This window comes from Diachasmimorpha longicaudata, chromosome 6, assembly GCF_034640455.1.
Source record: "Diachasmimorpha longicaudata isolate KC_UGA_2023 chromosome 6, iyDiaLong2, whole genome shotgun sequence".
In the NCBI taxonomy this organism is placed as follows: domain Eukaryota; kingdom Metazoa; phylum Arthropoda; class Insecta; order Hymenoptera; family Braconidae; genus Diachasmimorpha; species Diachasmimorpha longicaudata.
The window spans coordinates 4,112,739-4,131,637 of record NC_087230.1 but is presented as its reverse complement, the minus strand read 5'-3'; the positions used below and the strand labels follow the sequence as shown (position 1 = coordinate 4,131,637).

The following is an 18,899-nucleotide window of genomic DNA, read 5'->3' as shown; positions in this document are numbered from 1 at the left end:
ATGTGCTGTCTGAGCATCGTATGTCTATGTTTTATCCGCGTGTTTATGTGAAATTACAGTTGTGTTGTGTACTGAAAGCGTCTCCAGTAAGTCGTCTGCTCACCTTGGAACAATCAGTACGTAATTACATTAGCGGAGACCCTGTGTTAAATAGCATAAAAAAATTATAATAATTCAGGAATGAACCTTTCGTTGTTATTACGTGACCACGCCCCTTGAGCCATATCGTTATACCTGTGTGTGGTGGTGTTTAGTGCGCACCGTCCGGTAACATCCGCCAGCCAATTGCCTGGCAAGCCATCAGACAACTATCGTGGTAAATAAGCTCTGCCACAAGTTGAAGTATAGCTTAAAATAACAACTGAGATAAATAAACCTAATAATATTGGAGTTTTGTAGCGATCGTTTGAGTGGAAAAATCATAGATTTATGCCAGCATTGTCTACAAATTTATGGAAAGTCATAACAAAATTGTGAGTGAGGATTGAGAATTTGACTGAGCTCTATGTGGACCGAAACAAATTGGGAGGTTAAAGGTCTGTACTGCGAGATATCTCGAGGGGTCCCAGATACCTGAGATGAGCAGTATGCCGGCCAAAGGCAAACATCCCCACATATCTCACCATCATCCATCTCATCATTCACATCAGCAAGGACAACAAACTCATCATCAACAACCACCGCCCCAACAGCAACATCTTGTTAATGTTAGTCATTCTGTCCCTGGTAATCCACAAGCATACAACACGTTGGGGACTAGCCGGGTCTACGTATCACATGCCGGTGAGTCCAGTTTTATTCCAAACCATTTGTTTAGCCCGTATTGGGCATTTTTTAATCGTTTATTCATTCTCATCATTTCCACCCTATAAAGAACATTGAAGTAACAAAAATTTGGACGTGTCCAAGCACAGCAGCGTGACTTTCATTAGGTTAGGTCAGGGGTGTACATGTCAATTCAGTGGAAGAGAAAGTCCTGGCATTTTTATGACTTCTGCGAATTACCGAATATTCTTTTTGAAGACGAGAAAACAGCGTCACTACTGTTCGCTGGAAATAAAATCAAGGGGGGGATTCCGCTCGTTTAACATCGCCATAACATCATAAATTTCAACCAATTGTAGCTAAGCGTTCCTAATGCAGTACTGTGATTGGTTACAGTATACATTTTCATATCGAGAGCAAACGTTCCCAATCGCTCCCAAGATAACGGACCAATTCATTTTTTTTTTGGTACAATGGCATTTTTTTAATAGCATTTATGTTCCAATTGCTATTATCGGGGAAAAAATGTGAAACAAAAAAACGGTCGAAACCCTCGCTATCATCGATTATATTTTGTTTTTTTTTTGTGGTTGTGAATTGAGATGACTTTCAATTTTTTTCAGATTTTTCAACTCATCCTGTGAGCCGCCATGTTTTTTTTAATGTTTTGTCTTCAAAAATCTGTAACTTCTGGGAAAATCAACGAATAATAATTGTTGTTTTTTTTCAAAATCCGCGAATTCGGACACTTTTTCTAGAACAATGGTCGATATATTTTTTTCTGTCCATCTATTTATTTTTTCATAAAAATCTAAGAAATCAACTGTTTCAATATTGGATCATTTTTTATCATTATTATTATTATTATTATTATTATTATTATTATTATTATTCAATCAGTGAATATATTAGACAAAAGAACGAGAATGAATGAGAATTCTTAATGTAAACAGATGAATTCATGATGAAATACTACAAAAGCTGGGAAATTTCGGTTATCCCTGAACATAAATGCATTATTTGAATTTCTTGCCTGAAAAGTTACTGCTGCACATTCAGAATTCAAATGATTTTCTATCGCGCTCATAGAGGGAGCTGATTTGCAATTCTCTTGTTTGTTTGAACTCTTGTCTACACCAACGTTCAAAAAGTTTTTCCGTAGACACATCGTTATCAATGAACGAGTAATTAAGATATTTCTCATAATATGACACCAAAGAATTTTTTCCACGATCATAATATCAATCCATTTACATCTCAAATCACAGGAAAACGTAAAATTTAGGAAAAATCACAGCAGTGAGTGAAGAAGGATTAAAATTAATAGATCTATTCTGATTGTAGTACTCTGTTGAATTCTGCTAGTGAGAGGGTCAGAGGAGACAGAACACAAGGAAAGATGAATCACTAGACTGAGATTGTAATGTCAGAAGGAGGCCCTTTCACGGTTGTGTATCAGCCAATACAACCGAGTTCTACAATGAGACTAGATCTTACCATAATTTAGAGAATATGAAAATAGCTATTGGTGATAATCCCCGGCGATAACTAAGTTCCATTATTTCTAAATTAGAAAAGATGGAAATTAGCTATCGGTGATAATTACCGTCGATAACTAATTCTCGTCTCTTCTAAATTAACAAATGGAAATTAGCTGTCGGTGATAATTACCACCGATAACTAATTCCCATCTATTCGACATCATTACTGCTGTAATTTAGCGTAGATTTTTCATTTTTCTGTGATCAGCAGAACTCTTTGGTGCGATATTACAACAAATATCAAGGATTTGCGTTTACCGAAAGCTCGTGTAGTTGTTAAGGAGAGTTGATGGAAAGACGAGAGCTGCCAACTGCCTACAACTGGAGAGCACCTTTTATTAATGACTTCAGACATTGTTTAGTACGTGAATAGGCTGTCATAACTGTTAGATTGACAAATTCAAATAATGTTTCCATTTTTAGGTGTTAACTAGATTTTGAAGCTTCTGTAGTTTTTCATCATGAATTCATAAATTCAAATTAAAAATACGAGCCGTCTTTTTTGGGCTTTGATGAAGAAAGCAATAGATAAACGTAAAAAGGATAGTTTTTAAAAAGTAAAAAAAATAGTGTACCTTTTTGAAAAGAAAAGTGTCCTAGGACTCGTATTCTGAAAGAAAAACTACGAAAATTGGTTTATTTTTACGGAAGGGTTTCAGTTACAGAAGAAGACAACACAGGAAAAAAAACCGACTCACAAGATGAATGAGAAGATTTAAGAAACACATCTTACTTCATGTACAATCACTAAGAGTTGGACGATAGTGAGGGCTTTCACCTGGTTGAATTCACATGGAATTCCTCGTATAGTTTCTAATGAGCAACGATGGCAGATAAATCGTTTTTTCACTGATTGATATTTGTTTCCATTGCTAGACGATATGGTACAAATTTACCCTTATTTTTCTACGTAGCTTCTACCATACCATCCATCTTTCCTCAGAGATGTCCTATAAGTATTGCATGCAAAAACAGGTGTCTGCTGGCACTCCTTCAACCCCCACACCCGTCAAATGATGTCATTTCAAATACTTATCACATATGAGGACTTACCTGCAGGAATAATGGGGCCTAACGCGCTGACTTATATTTAGAAAAGAAATTACCTTGAAGCCACGTCAAATTTTATAATGTATACACAACAAAGAAGGGGCCCAATCTTCACATGAAAGATGGGAAATTTATACTGTGTTCCACATCTTGTGGAGTCGCAAGAAATTTTTGGATGGGATTTGGAATTAGGTAGAAGGAGAATCCGAATTATTCTCGATACAATTTTACTGAAAAAATGGATAATCCAGACCGACATCAAACCCCTGGACGTTCCGATTATACGGTAAAAAAGGGCCCTGTTAATTTATCCTATATCTGTGGTATCAATGACCTTAAATGCACGAGAAAATTGGGATTTAAGGTTAGAGTTACCGAAGCACATGTGAATAGGTTCAATCGACCCAGCAGTTCTGGACATATTATTTTTGTCTTTTTTAGCATAAAATTATTTACCGATCCTCGCAGAGAAATATGTTGCGATAAAAATTTTTTATTTGGGAGAATAAACAATTTTTGCATTAGAGAAAAATTTCGCAATAACACTTCATTGATTATGGGACAATTTGATAGATTTTCGCAATCCCAATTTTTCAGAATATAACAGAAATTTACCAGATACATAATTAAATAGTCGATCAATAAAAGTTTCTGAACTTAAAAAAAAAAAATAGTTTATTGAGAAACGAAGGGGAAAGAAAACTTTTCGATCGATTAAAAAAATACCCAACGGCCTCGGTCCATCTTCGTTACCGCCCCCATTTTTTTTTCTTAATTAATAACGAAAATTTTTACGTCATTATTAAATCGGATGGGTAAAAACATTAAGATCTCGAATTCATTAAATGATGTTCATTGACGATGGTAAGTTCAAACGCGTATGAATAACCGGCGCGCGTAGAGGCCCGATGATATCCGAAATAGACCGACAATCTCCGGGCCTCGTTGTTCGCTCGTCGGCGTGTAGTCCGTGTACATGTGGCAATCAAGCCACACGGTATACTCCTCGTTGTTTTAACGCAAGTTCACAAGTTACATATTGGAAAATTATTTTTCAATTTTTCTTTTACTTTCCGACAATTTGATTTGCATTTACATCGTCAGTATCTTCTAAAAACCTAAACTTATGACATTACAAAAGTAACATAACCGGACAAAACGAAGGTTTTTTATAAAATTTTTAAATATTAACGAATATTGAAGTGCTAAAATTGCCCAAAAAGTGAAGACAGACCACAAACTTGAAGAGAATATATTTTTAATAAATTTAAGGAATAAAAAGTGAAAGGCTATTGGATTGTGTGACATTTGAAACTAAATTTAACGTAATAAGAAGGAGCATATGTTATCGTCTAGTTTCAGTTATGAAATAGCGTAAAGGAATAAAAAAATTTAATTACGATTGAGTTGACATCAGCGTTGATAACACCAATGTCGAAGCAATTTTAATGAAAAATACAAGTGTAGAGAAATATTTATCATCGAGGAGGTAATTCTCTGTTCAACGTGCTCAACTTCACCACGACTTTCGGATAACAGGGTTTTGTGGGTTTCACACTTTTCCCGTGTGACAGAGAGTTTCAGTGAGGCAGCACTCTACTAGAAAACTGCTTTACCGGGCGACACGTTTATAGTCTTCACGCATCGAGGTTATATAATTTAACTCTTCAGCTCATCTTGAATTTAACCAATATATTATTGTTATTAATAATGCTGGGTTGAAGAAAAAGTATAAAAAATTTGTTAATCGTAACAGTTGATAGAAACAGCGATTGGAATTCGGAAACGACTTGAGGGACTAAGAAATCGAACGAATATTTGGAACCAAGTTCCAAAACACGTGGTCTTTTATACACAGGATAATAACGGAGAACCGACGTTACGGAATTCTCCGTTGAAGAAAGCATGGAAATGTGTTTTGAACTTCGAAAATTTTAAAGTTAAACATCGTGAGAAGTTTTTTTTTTTTTAATATTCTCGAACAAGTGTGACAGTGGTAAAAAACTGGGAGGATTATTTTTTGGTTGATTTTTTTTATTGTGTGTGAAAAGGAAGTGTCGTGGGAGTTAACCAAGGAACATGTCGACCGTGATAGGTGAGTGTACGTTAATGGATGAATTATGTCTATTGTCGGTTAAAATAGAGAGGGATTGATGTTTTAAAAAATAACCCACATTTTGATTAATTAGAATCTGAGATGTTAAATGTGATTTTTAATGATATACGATAGAACGTGGGGGATAATTTAAAATCTTTGAGTAATGTGTAGGTCATTTCTTGCAATGTCATTAACGTTGTTAAAAATTTAGGACTAATGTCTAGCTGGAATAAGTAGACGAGCTATGCAATTGTGTAATTTTCTGGGAATCGATTTTATCAACAGACAAAATTGTTCTCTACACGAAAAAAAATATTTTTGCCTCATTTTTCTTTACTTGAGAGAAGTATTTAATTTTTCAATATTACATTCCTTCGATTGAGTAAATTCGAGCCACAGAATATTTCGATTATATTGTTTTGGATAAGAATTATCTCAATTATTAATTTGATTGAGCTGGCTCAATAATTTCAAAAATTAACAAATTGATTAAAATTCTGTCTTTCGTAAACTCCTGAATTTCAGAATAACTGTAAATAGCAATTGTGAGGGTTCATTGACGGCGAATGCAGTTGAAATATCTAATAATAATCCCCTTCGAAACATATTTTTTAAACCAAAATTTTTCTCTTATGAATATTTAGCCGAAACAATTGGGGATTGATGAAAAAATCTTAGCATATAGGTGAAACGGCCGGACGAGGGAATAATTTTATGCATCAATTTATTTTTAACTCGTGATGATCGATGTCCGGCAAGGTCGTCGACGGCTCGTGACGTCTTATAAACAGAAATCAAGAAATTCGCTTGATTTTTGCTTTCAAATGGAAGCTGTGTAATCGGTCAATCTTGACATTTTCTTATTTTCATTAAAAATTATACAGAATGACCTGAAACGTGCAAACACGAAGTTTGGCCGCAATGTTTATGCCGCCCTTCCATTACTTTTCGAAAATCGGATCTTAGAAAATTGAACAATAAGAAGACAAAAAAAATATCAAAAGTCTGATATTTTATCACATCATGGGCCCTAACGAGGCCCAACTTTGGCTGCAAAATCCTCTCAACCGATTCAATAGTTTCCGCTCATCATCGGCCGGAATCATGTGCCGGGTAGAAAAAGTTATTTCTTTTTCAAAACTTTTTTTGCAAATATTTGCAAAAATAGTGAGCCGATTTAACTTTCTTTTTTTTTTCAAATGTTCATCTCGATGGCCCCTATCGAGATCGAGATATACGTCCTCTAGCCTCTCGCAAAAATGTCGATATAAACTAGAAATTTAGACAACATTGTCATCTTATGATAGGAGGGATGATTCGTATTTCATCTGATTTACTTGACAAGTACCAAGTACTTCTGTACTCACTGTATCGTATGTTCATCGTGTACCAGGATGATAGATGTAACCAATGCTCCCTCCATGTATGTGCAATGAGACATGGAATCATCTGAGCATGTAATAAATGTTGCTGAAGTCGAGCTACTAAAAATGTTAGCGGCGCATTCCGGGCAAGGCCGCATCAATACCGAAGGAAATAAGAAAGAGGTCAACGAACATCCGGGGGAAACTAACCGTACTCCTTCACTTGTCCGTTTCCAACGGTTTTACGGTTATGATATGCTCGACTTCAGCTTCTCACCAGGCTCTCTTCTTCATGTTTCCTTGTTTTCTTTTCAGTTTTCCATGTCTGTGTTTAGTACATTGTTTTTGTCCCGGCATTTTTCATTCTGTTGTTTTTCAAATCTATTAATTTGTCATTATTGCGAAAAAATTGGAGGCCGTACTTTCACAATTCCTCATGCTTCGTCAAGTCGTCGCGTGTATCCCTACTTCTTCACAACATTCAAGCAGTGCCAGATCTCTTGCGTAATATACGCTCTTTTATTTTCGATTCTTGCTTTCAACTTTTGCTGTGCAACAACTTTTATGAAATTCCGGTGTATATTTTCTCTGTACTAGTCAAGAAAACAAAAATAAATTTTTGGAAAAAATGCGTCAAGAGAAAGTTTTGTGGAGTGATCTTCCCTGAATTTTTCTGAAAAATGAGTAGAAATGCAAAGGGCGCTAAACAAATTTTATATATAATAAAAAATAATAGTCACGTGAGTCTGTTCACTGGATAATAACTTAATCCAAAAGCGCTTGTACTTTTTAAAAACCGATCTACTGATAGGACCTGTGTATTTCACGTGTAGTGCCTTTAACAACGACCCTGAAATTAAGGTAGATTTTATCTGGAAATCAAGTGTTCAGTCGACCTTACGAAAATTCCAAGTTCTGATTGTATTATAGCTGAAAAGGTCAGGTCCAAGTTAAGATTGGATCAGGTCATATCTGAGCATTTGATCAGAAAGTAATATTGCGATGGGATCAAATCCTGATCGCAACATGACCTGATGATCAAAATATGATTAATCCTTTCATCTAACCAAACGTTCAAATGGGATGATCTGTTGACTGACTCAATGTTATATACTGCACTACAAGTTCAGATCAGGACCTTTTGGCTCGTGAAAGGTTTATAGCAAGAGCTAAATGTGAGAGAACTAACCTGACGGATTAAGATATACTTTTCCTCCGAGTATCGAATGATTTTTTGCTTATGGAAAGAAGTACTTTCTGGACCCTTTGTATCCCTGCAAAGTACCTGTTCCATCCAGCATCATGTAAATAATAATTAATGATAACTAAGTCAACGGAAAAAATGATTCAATTTTTTTCTGAACATCGTTTCCCTTAATGAATCATTATTGCAATTATCGTTAAGACACTCACTTCTGTCAAATCGCGTCAATCCTATTATAAAAAGGACAAACATCGAGATTATCGATATCTCGAAAGTCTGTCACGCTTATTCTCCATTTGTCGACAACTGTCTAAGGCACAATTGAACTCCAAATTCAAAGAAATTTTGAAATTTCCAGTCATGATTTTTATAATTACAATGCGTTAGGTTTTGTATTTCAAAGGACTAGGGCTGGAAAGGACATGTTCTACTCGTGGACCTAAACCGCAATAGAACGCTATTAGAGTTTACATTTCAAACTATTTATCAAAGATTAATTTACAGTTGGAGTGAATAGGTCTTTGTACGATTTGTTTTTCTTTTATTCTCATGTTTACACATGAAATTGGAAAACATTTTAATGGGTGAAAATTCTGAGAAGTTGGGGTATGATGTGTATGTCCTGTTTTCTTGGGTCTAACCAGAGATGCATGAGTGGGACCATTGTTAATTTGAGTCATCAGGTCCAGGGTCTTGTGGCTCTTTAGTCTTTTTAGTTAGTTCCCTGAGGAAACGAATCAGAGCGGTTGTGCCTTTCGAGCTTATAAAATAAAAAGAATAAATAACATTCACACGTTTAGAATCATTATAACTATTCCGTTTCTAAAAAACGACTCCCACGTTTTTATTGACATCAACACTGTATCAACTTCAAAATTTTCTCCTGCACCATGATAATAATAACTAGTTTACAAGCTCTGAATCACTTATTTCTTTGATTAATAGTATTGGATTATGAACAGGGTTTTTCTAACTAATATCAAAATAATTTGGCTATAAACTTTAATTCTTTATTATCACATGCAGAAGGTATATATCTTTCTCCTATGATGTCTCCAGATCAACAAACCCTTAGTGACCAATGTTTTCACATTCTGGACCCATTCCACAAAAGGCCCTTGTTCACTCATTTCTTTCTTTTCCTTCTCTGGATCTGTTTATTAAAACTATTTTAAACATTCCACTAGAGTTCTGGTAAGAGCTATAAAATACTGACATGGATTAACCACAGCTATGGACAGCAGGTTAATTTTTACCCACACATACCAAGGACTCTCAATAAAGAGCTCTGAATCAATTGGGCATATTACCCATGATTTTGACTTACCTTCTTCCTAGTTCATGTTGTATTTTCATTTATTGGTTCCGACTCTTCGGAATTGATGTTGAAACAAGGCCATCCAGAGCTTCCCCTTATTCCATCACCTTGAGCGACTTTGCATTTTTCATTGAAGCTTTACAGCCTGAGTTGATTATTGGCATTAAATGCCTAGACATTATGTACCTCGATACGTGAGTTGAATTTCTATCGATTGTTATCTGTAATTTTGATAACATGTAGTTTCGAATAATCTGGTAACTTTTAGATTGATTTGTTGCATAATATTGTAGAATGGTCCGAACTGAAAGCCTTTCAGTACGTGACCAGTTTCTTTTTCACTGTCTAATGCTAAGGATTTCCTTACTAACTGCAGATCGTTAGGAGGATATGAGCTCTGCGATTCCTGAAGATCTTTCTAGTTGGGATATCACTCAGAGAATGAGCTATAATTTGATAGTCTTTGCTAGTGTTCAAGTATTCTACCAACAATTTTCGTAATTCTTATAGTGGAATCTGATATGCGTTATTATTTAAACAACTGATTCGGATGATACCGTTGTCTGTAGGAAATGAATATCTTTCACTATTTGATGATGCGACACGATTTTTATTCAGTTTTTAGCATGTGCGTTTTAGTAAAAGTCTCGATATAGTTCTGCGATAAATAAAGAATTAAAGTTCATAGTCAAATCGTTTTGGTATTATTTAGATAATCCTGTCCATAATCAAATATTTAAAGATTGTTGGGCGGTGTTTCTGTTGAATTTGTGTAGGAAATACGTATCTTCCACTGCTTAATTATGCGACACGATCTTTATTTAGTTTTTAACATATACGTTTTAGTGAAAGACTCGATATAATTCTATGTGGATTGATAATCCGATGTGACTTACTCGAGAGACCGTTCGAGAGAGTCTCTAGCTCTCGGTTCGTTCAGGGTGAGAAATCCGACCCAAAGACAAGACCCTTCTGTCTATTGGGTTGTTTAGGTCATAAACGGCCGGAGTATTTGTCGTATTTCTCGGTGACATTTACAATGGATCGCTTGTTCGAGCTAATGTCAAAATATTCCCCACATGTCGATAATCAAATTCTTTGATATTCGTTTTCTAAAAACTATTTCTAACTTAAGCGTCGTCTGTCTCGTTTTATTAGCGCCAAACAGACTATAGTTGAAGACTACACAGAGAGAAAAATTCTTGATGCATTACCTGACTGTTCCGTAATCTGTCAGTCAAATCAATATTCGGTAAAAATTACGGAAGAGTTACGCACTTTTTTAGTGAACTTTAAGGAAAAACTAGGGAATTTTTACTGAATACTGTTTTGACTGCTCGGGGAGAAATATTTCGCGGAAATTACGGAACTCGCAGTTCGCTCACCGATTACGGAGTCGGCTGGGACATTTTATGCGACAGTATCGTAATTTTTCACGGTCGGTTCAGCAAATAATTTACGGAACTTTCCGGAAAAATTTTGTAGCAGTTCCGTAAAATTCTTGACAACCGGATTTCGCTTCAGGATTACGGAAAAGCTACGCAATTTTTCCTGAATATTTCTCTCCCTGTGGCTGATTACGAAACAGGTACGTAATTTTTTAAGAATTTTTCTATCCGTGTAATCAAGTTATCGCGATATTAAGACGAAGGGCTAACGAAACGAAACGAAATTTGTTAAAATACCATGAGTTAATAATTTCTCGGGAACAGGTGGATTACGTCGTCTTTTACGTGCATCACGATGAGGAGAGAGAAGGACTTGTGAAGGGTAAGGGCTGGGGAAGAGGTACACGAAAGTTTAAGAGTTTATGTAAATTATCGCACGGTGAACACGGTGTGAATGTCGGAACAACAGACCATTCAAGAAGCCGCGTACATACCGTAAGGAATGCCGGTCACCTTAATCCGTTCCAACGTACACATTCTAGTTGTTAGTTTGTAGTTATAACCCCAGGAACTGCTGGAATATACACGCGCTTTCGACTGTGGTAATATAGGGAAAAATGGGGATGAAGGATGCGCTAACGAGTTTCAAGTGAAAGCGTCTTATACGAATGACCTTTCGTATAGAATTCCACAGCTGTAATATTTACTGTTAAAATATACAAAAATAAATTTTTGTAAAAAATACATCAAGAAAAAATTTTGTGTAGTGGTGCGTCTCTATTAAATTTTCTAGCATCAATTTAATTCTCCATTATCAGGACCAACAACCCTAGTTTTCCTTTAACTATTTTTTTTAATTATACAGAATTTTTATTTGACGAGCTTTTTTATTTCTATTTATTTTTCAACAATTTTTAGGGTAAATCACTACACAAAACTCTTTCTGATGTATTTTCTATAAAAATGTCTTTTTGTTTTTTGTCAGCAGATTTTATAGACTTTTTTCAAAGGGAAAAAAAGGTTTAATATTTCATGAACTTCCTTTTTAAAAATTAAATAAATTAGATTTTTAACAAATTTTTCAACAATTGGAAGAGAATTAGAATTAGAGAGAACAAATTCTCCTTTAACTCAGCCAGAATCGAACCCAGGTCTCTCAAACATCTGAGCTACCGAACACCACAGAAATTCACTCTCAAATTCACCAGAACCACCGCCTAACCTTCTTCAGGCATCAAATAATTCGAAGAGAATTAGAATTAAATTGAAGACTCCAATTGAATAAATTGATTTTCCAGTTTACTTCTTTGGATGTCGTAACACATTCAAATCCACTCTTGGTGATACTTCAATGTCGTGCGTACATTTGTGGCTCTCATTCGGGTGGGTCAATGCTACCAACACCGCCAATTGATTCTGACAATTTTCTAATGTGAAACCGTGAGAATTACCATATATGGAACCATCGCTATGCGGGTATTTTCTTACCCACACTTGATATTATCCCATATTTTACTTCCATCAAGTTCAACATTCCCTCATTCATACGCATAATTTATTATTTCCCAACAATCTCCAACAATTTCACGAAAAACGTGTCACGATCACGATAATTTAACTGTTTATAACCGCATGAGAGCTACACCGCAGATGCTGAGTAAAATATGACAAGTTGGCTAACTCTTTTCAAAAAAAAAAAATACGACAGTGGCCCGACGTTGCCAATTTTTATCGTTCAGGGATTGGTCTTCTGCACAAATACCATAGATTCCCCCTCTCCCCCTCGCCCCCCTATATTTCGTCATCGCCTAAACATCGTTAAGCCACGTGCTTTGGAATCATCTTGCCAATGATGGCCAATGCACAAACAAAGAGATCCAATGGTAACAGGTCGGCCAGTAGAATTTGCGACTTCCGCCTTGGCCTCATTCCTAGAACGCTCACCGTGTGTTCTATCATTTTTTGTCTCTTTCTTATTCAGTATGTTATACTGTTAGATCAGTGAGACGCCATACAATCTCTGGGTGGCATTCTCGAGGTCATTGCAGTTAAAATAAAAAATAAATGAAAACAAACAAACGAGTGAACGTCAACGCTTTCATATAATTGATTTCATGCAGTTAATGATTAGATTTTAATAATTGGATGGCAGGTTAATTAAAGAAAAAATAGACGATATAAGTAAGAGCCTTTTTATTTCTGATGATTATATGTTCACACTTCGAGAACAATCGACGAACTGAACAGACGATCTTAAAATCTCAAAAACCAAAGCATCGTCATCGTGGTTTCTTTCTTTCAATGAACAAAGATTTCTTTATATTATTTAATAAACATAAACTAGAGTTTTTGTCGTAAAATCACGCAGACGGTCTCTCCAGGAAACAATGACTTCATAGTATTGATATAGACTTATGTAGGTCTGTAATGTAATCATATTGTTTTTGCTCTTTTCAATATTAATTGATAATTATTTTTGGAAAAATGTCACTGGAGGTCTGAGTCTGGATATTATGAGTAATAACTCCCCAGTTTGCCTCTAGGCTTACCGACAATAAAATTCTAGGGAATTTTGTCGAATGGAGGTCAGATGGCGCTGATTATGCAGAAATCGAGAGGGAAATATTTATGTCGCGACATAGAGATGATTGGTCTATGGCTGTGAGGAGCGCCAGACGATCGTTTAATCTTTCCATCTGCCACTTTACCATATTATCTTTACCAAATCTCGAAAGGAATTATTACCTCTGCTTCAAATTGTTTTAAAAGTATCAACACAACTGCATGCGTCACTGGTGAAATCCAGATCAGATTATTGGATTGACGGTGCAAGATTGTCTCCCTTTAAATTTTATTTATTCATTTATTTTTTGTTAATTAGCTTATCTATATGAACCTGATAAAAAATAGGTTTTTTCTACAGATTGCGTTTACATAACATGTCAATAGTGGCAATTCTTTATCGAATGGGGCTGATTGCTTGTCAGATAAATTCAGAATTGAGTCTAATTAACTCTGCAATTTTGACATTTTCGGTTACAGAGGATGACATTAGGATAATTAGGTTTCCAATGATTTCTTGGTAATTTTGATAATTCCTGGATGTTAGTGTATACATAAACATATTAACGTATTCGATATATTGAAAAGCAGAAAGACAATTTTTTAAATAAAATCATAGACATTATAGGTCCGAACTGAATCATTAGATTTTTATGTTGTTACATATTAATTTTGCGTACGATTTTGAAAGAATTAATCATATGTCCGATGAGTCGCGACGAAGGGGAGGGTTTACGTACCAGAGCCATAAATTTTCTTCCAAATGATTCTATTTTTTTATTTCAAAAAATTAAAAATTAATCGATAACAAGTTGATCAAATTTTTTTTTCAAATAGAATTTTCTAATGTTATACACGAACAACAATTCTAAATTTCATAGAACACAGCAATTGAAAAAATGAAATTATCAATTGATAAATATCATCGTTGTGCGCACGTGTTCTTCATGCTTGGAACCCATCGCCATTTGAGGTTAAACATGAAGGATGAGAAAGCTCATCGGAGCCGACCCTGGACTCTACTATTGAAATATTAAATAGTTGCAATTGTGCTTGAAATTTGACACTTCATCCTCTTTTATTATGCGCCCAGAAAAATAAACCCAACGAAGTTTTCTAATTTCGCTGGACTTTAACACATTTTCAACGTGTGATAAATTTTATTCGTTTATTTATTTTGTTAAATTTCTATTTAACATACGAGTACTATGTCGAGTCTTAGATTTCTCACTCTATCTTCATACTCAGTAATGACGAACCCTTTTATTGAAGGGAGTTCTGAGACGTATGAGCCCTGATATTTATGTTTTCCTTTCTAGACCCTAGACTAGAATGAATAACACCTATTATGGCCACATCACTTCAGGTCCAGGGTGTTGTACCTATTTGTTACTTACGTCAGCTCCTCCAAGCAACTGGTGACCAGAAGCTGCCTTCCAAGCAATTAAATAACAAATACTTTAAAGTCAATTTTTCGTACTTTCGTCCTATAAATTATCCAATTTCCAATAGTTTGTTGCTCCTCCAAAAAAACATCTCCACAATGCGAGAAAAAAATCTAAAATAAATATATTAAAAAATAACATGAGAATTTCTGTCATTAAGCCTGAAGAAGGACCAATTAAGAAAAAGATTACACGTTTATTAACGGATTATACCCACGTTCGTTTATTAACGAAAATATACCCACCTTAATATAGCTGAGAAGCTTAAAAAAACCAAAGTCGCGAAGGGAATCAGGGCTATAGGTCATTCTCCCTTATGATGATGCAGTAGACAGCGTTTGTGATGCCTAACGGCTACATCAGGACAGTTGTTGGTAAAAAAAAGTCTATTTCCTCGGAGGAATTGTTTACGGCTGTTCAGTCTTAAGATAATTGTAGAGATGACACACACAGGGGGTGAAACGCACTGATTATCCTGTGCTTCCTTGCCAAAATGGCTAGTGGAAGCGTAAAAGGGATGTTGGTAACAAAGCAGGGAAGCACTATGCACAGGTCATTGGCCGGACAGGAAGGCCGGTGAATATCGACCCTCCGTTTTTGCCACAACGGCGTGTGCTGCGGCGTCACACGCCGTTCCAGACGTCCTTTCTCTCCTTCACCATCAACTACGTACAAAATCTCCACTGAAAAACGCCTACAGTTCAACGTTATACTATTCACTAACACTACTGTACACAAACACCGATTTGCCTCTGCCTCTGTGATGCTTCTCCAAGGTCAGCCGGCGATGGCTGAAAGGATCGAGAAATTCGCTTGGGTCGTGCTTTTCTCGGGCCGCTACTTTAGTCAAATTCTCCTCAGGATATTGGATCGAGGATAAAATTCCCATTCGCAATTTCATATCGAGTGGTTGAAAAATTGGAGATCAATTATTCTAGATCTATTCTGTCCTAAATTGACGTGGCCTTGAGACTTTTTAGAAGAATTCTAAGTATGTGTTTATGACTCTTTAGGCATGAGCACTTCACACCCAACTTGAAGGCTAGGGAGAAATGCTCGTCCATAAAGACATGTGTTGTATCGCACGTGTTTTGGAAGGTCTGAAGACAATTTTTCGTGAATTGTCGGTTGAATAGTTTGTTTTTTCAGGAAGACTGAGGACTAAAAACGTGCAGATGAAATCTTGTCCTATTGGAAATGGGTTATAAGAGATAAGAATTCAATAAGTAATTTAAATTATTTTATTCTTTATGATTCAAGTCAAATAATTATGCTCGGAAGACACATTCGCTCTATACCGATTCCTTAGAGGAATTAACTAGGTCTACAAAGGGAAACAACACCCTGGACCTTCTAGTCACATCCTCTCGAAGAGTCCTATTCATTCCACTTGATCTACATACTTAAAATCAAGCTTAAATATCATACCTCACACTTCTCAGAATTCGAACCCATAAAAATGTCTTTCAACACTCAGAAGAGAATAAGATTGACTTTTGTTCTTTATTTATTTCATGAAAAATCCAACATATCCTCTTGCAAATCCGCTCATTTAGTAAATAACACCAGTTTTTTTGTATTTATTTATTTATTTATTTAATGTGGGAATATCTACATAATTTATTTACACTATCAGTTGTCTTCTTAGACTATCATTTGCATTGTTCAATGGCTGGATTTTTTTATTCCATTAAAATTTTTATTTTACATTTTTCTAAGAACTAATGAAGTGTTTCGAGAGTTCCAGACTTTGCGGCCTTCAGAATGAAGGAAATCGAGTTTGGAACTGACACCTTCATTTTTTTCAAGGTTTCTCTTCAGCGTTGATCTTTCTGGGGTTTATTTGGACCAGAACCATATTACATGGTCTATGTCTTGAACCTCATAGCCGCAGGAGCAGCTCGCCTCGTCTACAATGAGAAGTCGTTCGAGAGAAGCATTTAGGTGGTAGTGATTAGCTCCAGCCCTATTTACCCACTTGATAAGGGCTCTTGAGTGTTTAGTACCCTTATGCCATGGTTTCGAGGACTGTCAGAATTCTCAAAAAACCACCTCAACCTCTTACATTCGCAGATTACCTCATTTCCTTACTTGTATTTTGTTTTTCTTCGTATTTGTATTTGACCCTAAGGTTCGTCCTGGCATTCGAAAATCCCAACGGAATTTGAGATATGGATTTTCCAATTATATCTGCATTAACAATATGGCTTTTGGCTCATCAGTCGTCTTGTGACGGGGGATAATGACAATCTAACTGAAGAAATGGCGAAAAATTGTTCGAGGACTTTTAAAAAAATTCTGTTCTTCCGGTTCAACCGTCCAAATCACGAGAAGCTTTAGCAAAGTTATAAAGTTCCATATTCTCTTCGATTTTGTCGTACCCAAAGGCTCCACCACTTACCCTACGTACTTCGACGAACGAACTTCCGAAATCGTCAGACCCGACCAGTCCCCTATTGAAAGTCTTGACTCCCCTCACCTATACCCCCCCTATACCGATGGCTAGACACCCCCTCCTTTCGTTTCCTTGTCGCCAAATAACGACGTAGCTCCTTTCATTCCTCCACGCTCTCTTTTAATCCACCAAAAACTCTAAGTGCCATTCATTCGTCTCTCCCTCATTATATAATTTAATATTCTCAACATTGATCAACACCTATCAAGCAACATTTAGTCTAAAAATGAATCACATAATTTATTCCAACTCTCCCCAATGAATTTAAATAATCAAATGTCTCGTCTCTCATCTCATCTCATCTCATCTCAATAAGCTCATGAAAAATTATTTCAACTTAAAATTTTATTCAAGTCTTCAACTGGGTCATTCGCTGCCGCGAACTGCTCTAAATCCTAGACTAGTGTGGATCTAGGTTGTGGCCGTTGATGGGAGGGTTGAGGAGAGTAAAACCGATGAACGTGAGGAACAACTGAGGGAGGAGGGTAAGAGGGTTTTGGGCTGCATATAGTTATCGATCTTTCGGTAACCCACCTCTTCCTCTTCACCCCCCCCCTGGGCTTACCCCTTCATCTATGAACACTGCAGGTCGTTCTTTTGCCGACGGCTTGGAAACTAGGTCACCTACCTATGGATTGAGATGTAGAGAGTGCATACAGGAGATTTTTTCGTGGAGATCTAGAGGGATGAAGGGTAAAATCGTAGAAAATCTCTATTCAATTTCTAGTTATTGCAGTGTTTGGGGGCACGTTGTGGCAACACCCTATCACACATCAATATAATGTCAACAATTTTTGATGGGTAATTTACTGAAATTTTATGATGCTTAGCTCGTCAGTACAATGTTTTTTACGTCGAGTGGTAAAATAAAGGATCCCTGCTCATGTGCCGAATTATCAGCTAAGCCAAAGGCCATGTTGATAAGCAAATATTTGTATGTGAAAAGTGTCACTTTACACGAGTCGGGACGGAACAATTATCGTACTCTCCGTATGGTGAATATAATTATAAATTAATAACGTTCGTGTCGAATTTACAGTTTTTTGTCATTTGCAAAATCTGGATTAATTACATGGCTATGGTTGAAGACGCTAGATTAGGTGTCATTTAATTATTACTTTGTCATTAGTCACATTTGTTAATTTTCATTGGAAATTATGTGGAAAGGTCTGAGACGCAAAATCTGTCTGTAATTTAGATCCAGATTTTATTGGGATTGATTGAGATAGACGATATCGAGATAAATATTTTACTCCATACGATAGATTCCGAGATATTTATGAAAAACGATTGATTAAACAAATGATTTTTCTCCTGAAAACTCTTCAATCGATTCGGTTGACACGAGGTACAGAGTTAGTCCATATTTATATCTGTGATCCCACAGAGATTCAATTTTTTTGGAATTTTTAAAACAATTTTTCAATAATTTCCTCAATGTTGAGCATATTTTCATTCTTCAGACCATTTTACGTCATTTCCACACAAAATTACCAAATCCTCTAGACTGTTTCCATTGAAAATTTAAAAAAAATTATCACAGCTGATGCGTTTACTCTCGTCAAAAACTGTCTTTTCGATTATTTGTAAACAAAACAACTTTTTTTAATAACTACCCTGATGCTACCAAATAATTCGCAGTTGCTCGCATCACGTTTCTCAAGACTTTGATCATCCCAATGAGATCGTCAAGATTGTCACATCAATAA

General features: G+C 35.9%; 1 protein-coding gene across 2 annotated transcripts in view; it reads left to right on the top strand.

Annotated features, from left to right (window-relative positions):
• Positions 1–48: 48 nt before the first annotated feature.
• Positions 49–18,899, top strand: part of LOC135163264 (eukaryotic translation initiation factor 4 gamma 1-like) — a 46,013-nt gene continuing 27,162 nt past the window's right edge. The window contains exons 1-2 of one of the 2 annotated variants that reach the window (XM_064122534.1): positions 49–316; positions 400–783. In XM_064122534.1, coding sequence (XP_063978604.1) covers positions 579–783 — 205 coding nt within the window. In that variant the 5' untranslated portion in view covers positions 49–316; positions 400–578. Of the gene's footprint in view, positions 317–399; positions 784–4,325; positions 5,452–18,899 lie in introns of those variants that run through there. The other variant, XM_064122535.1, reaches the window with a different exon arrangement.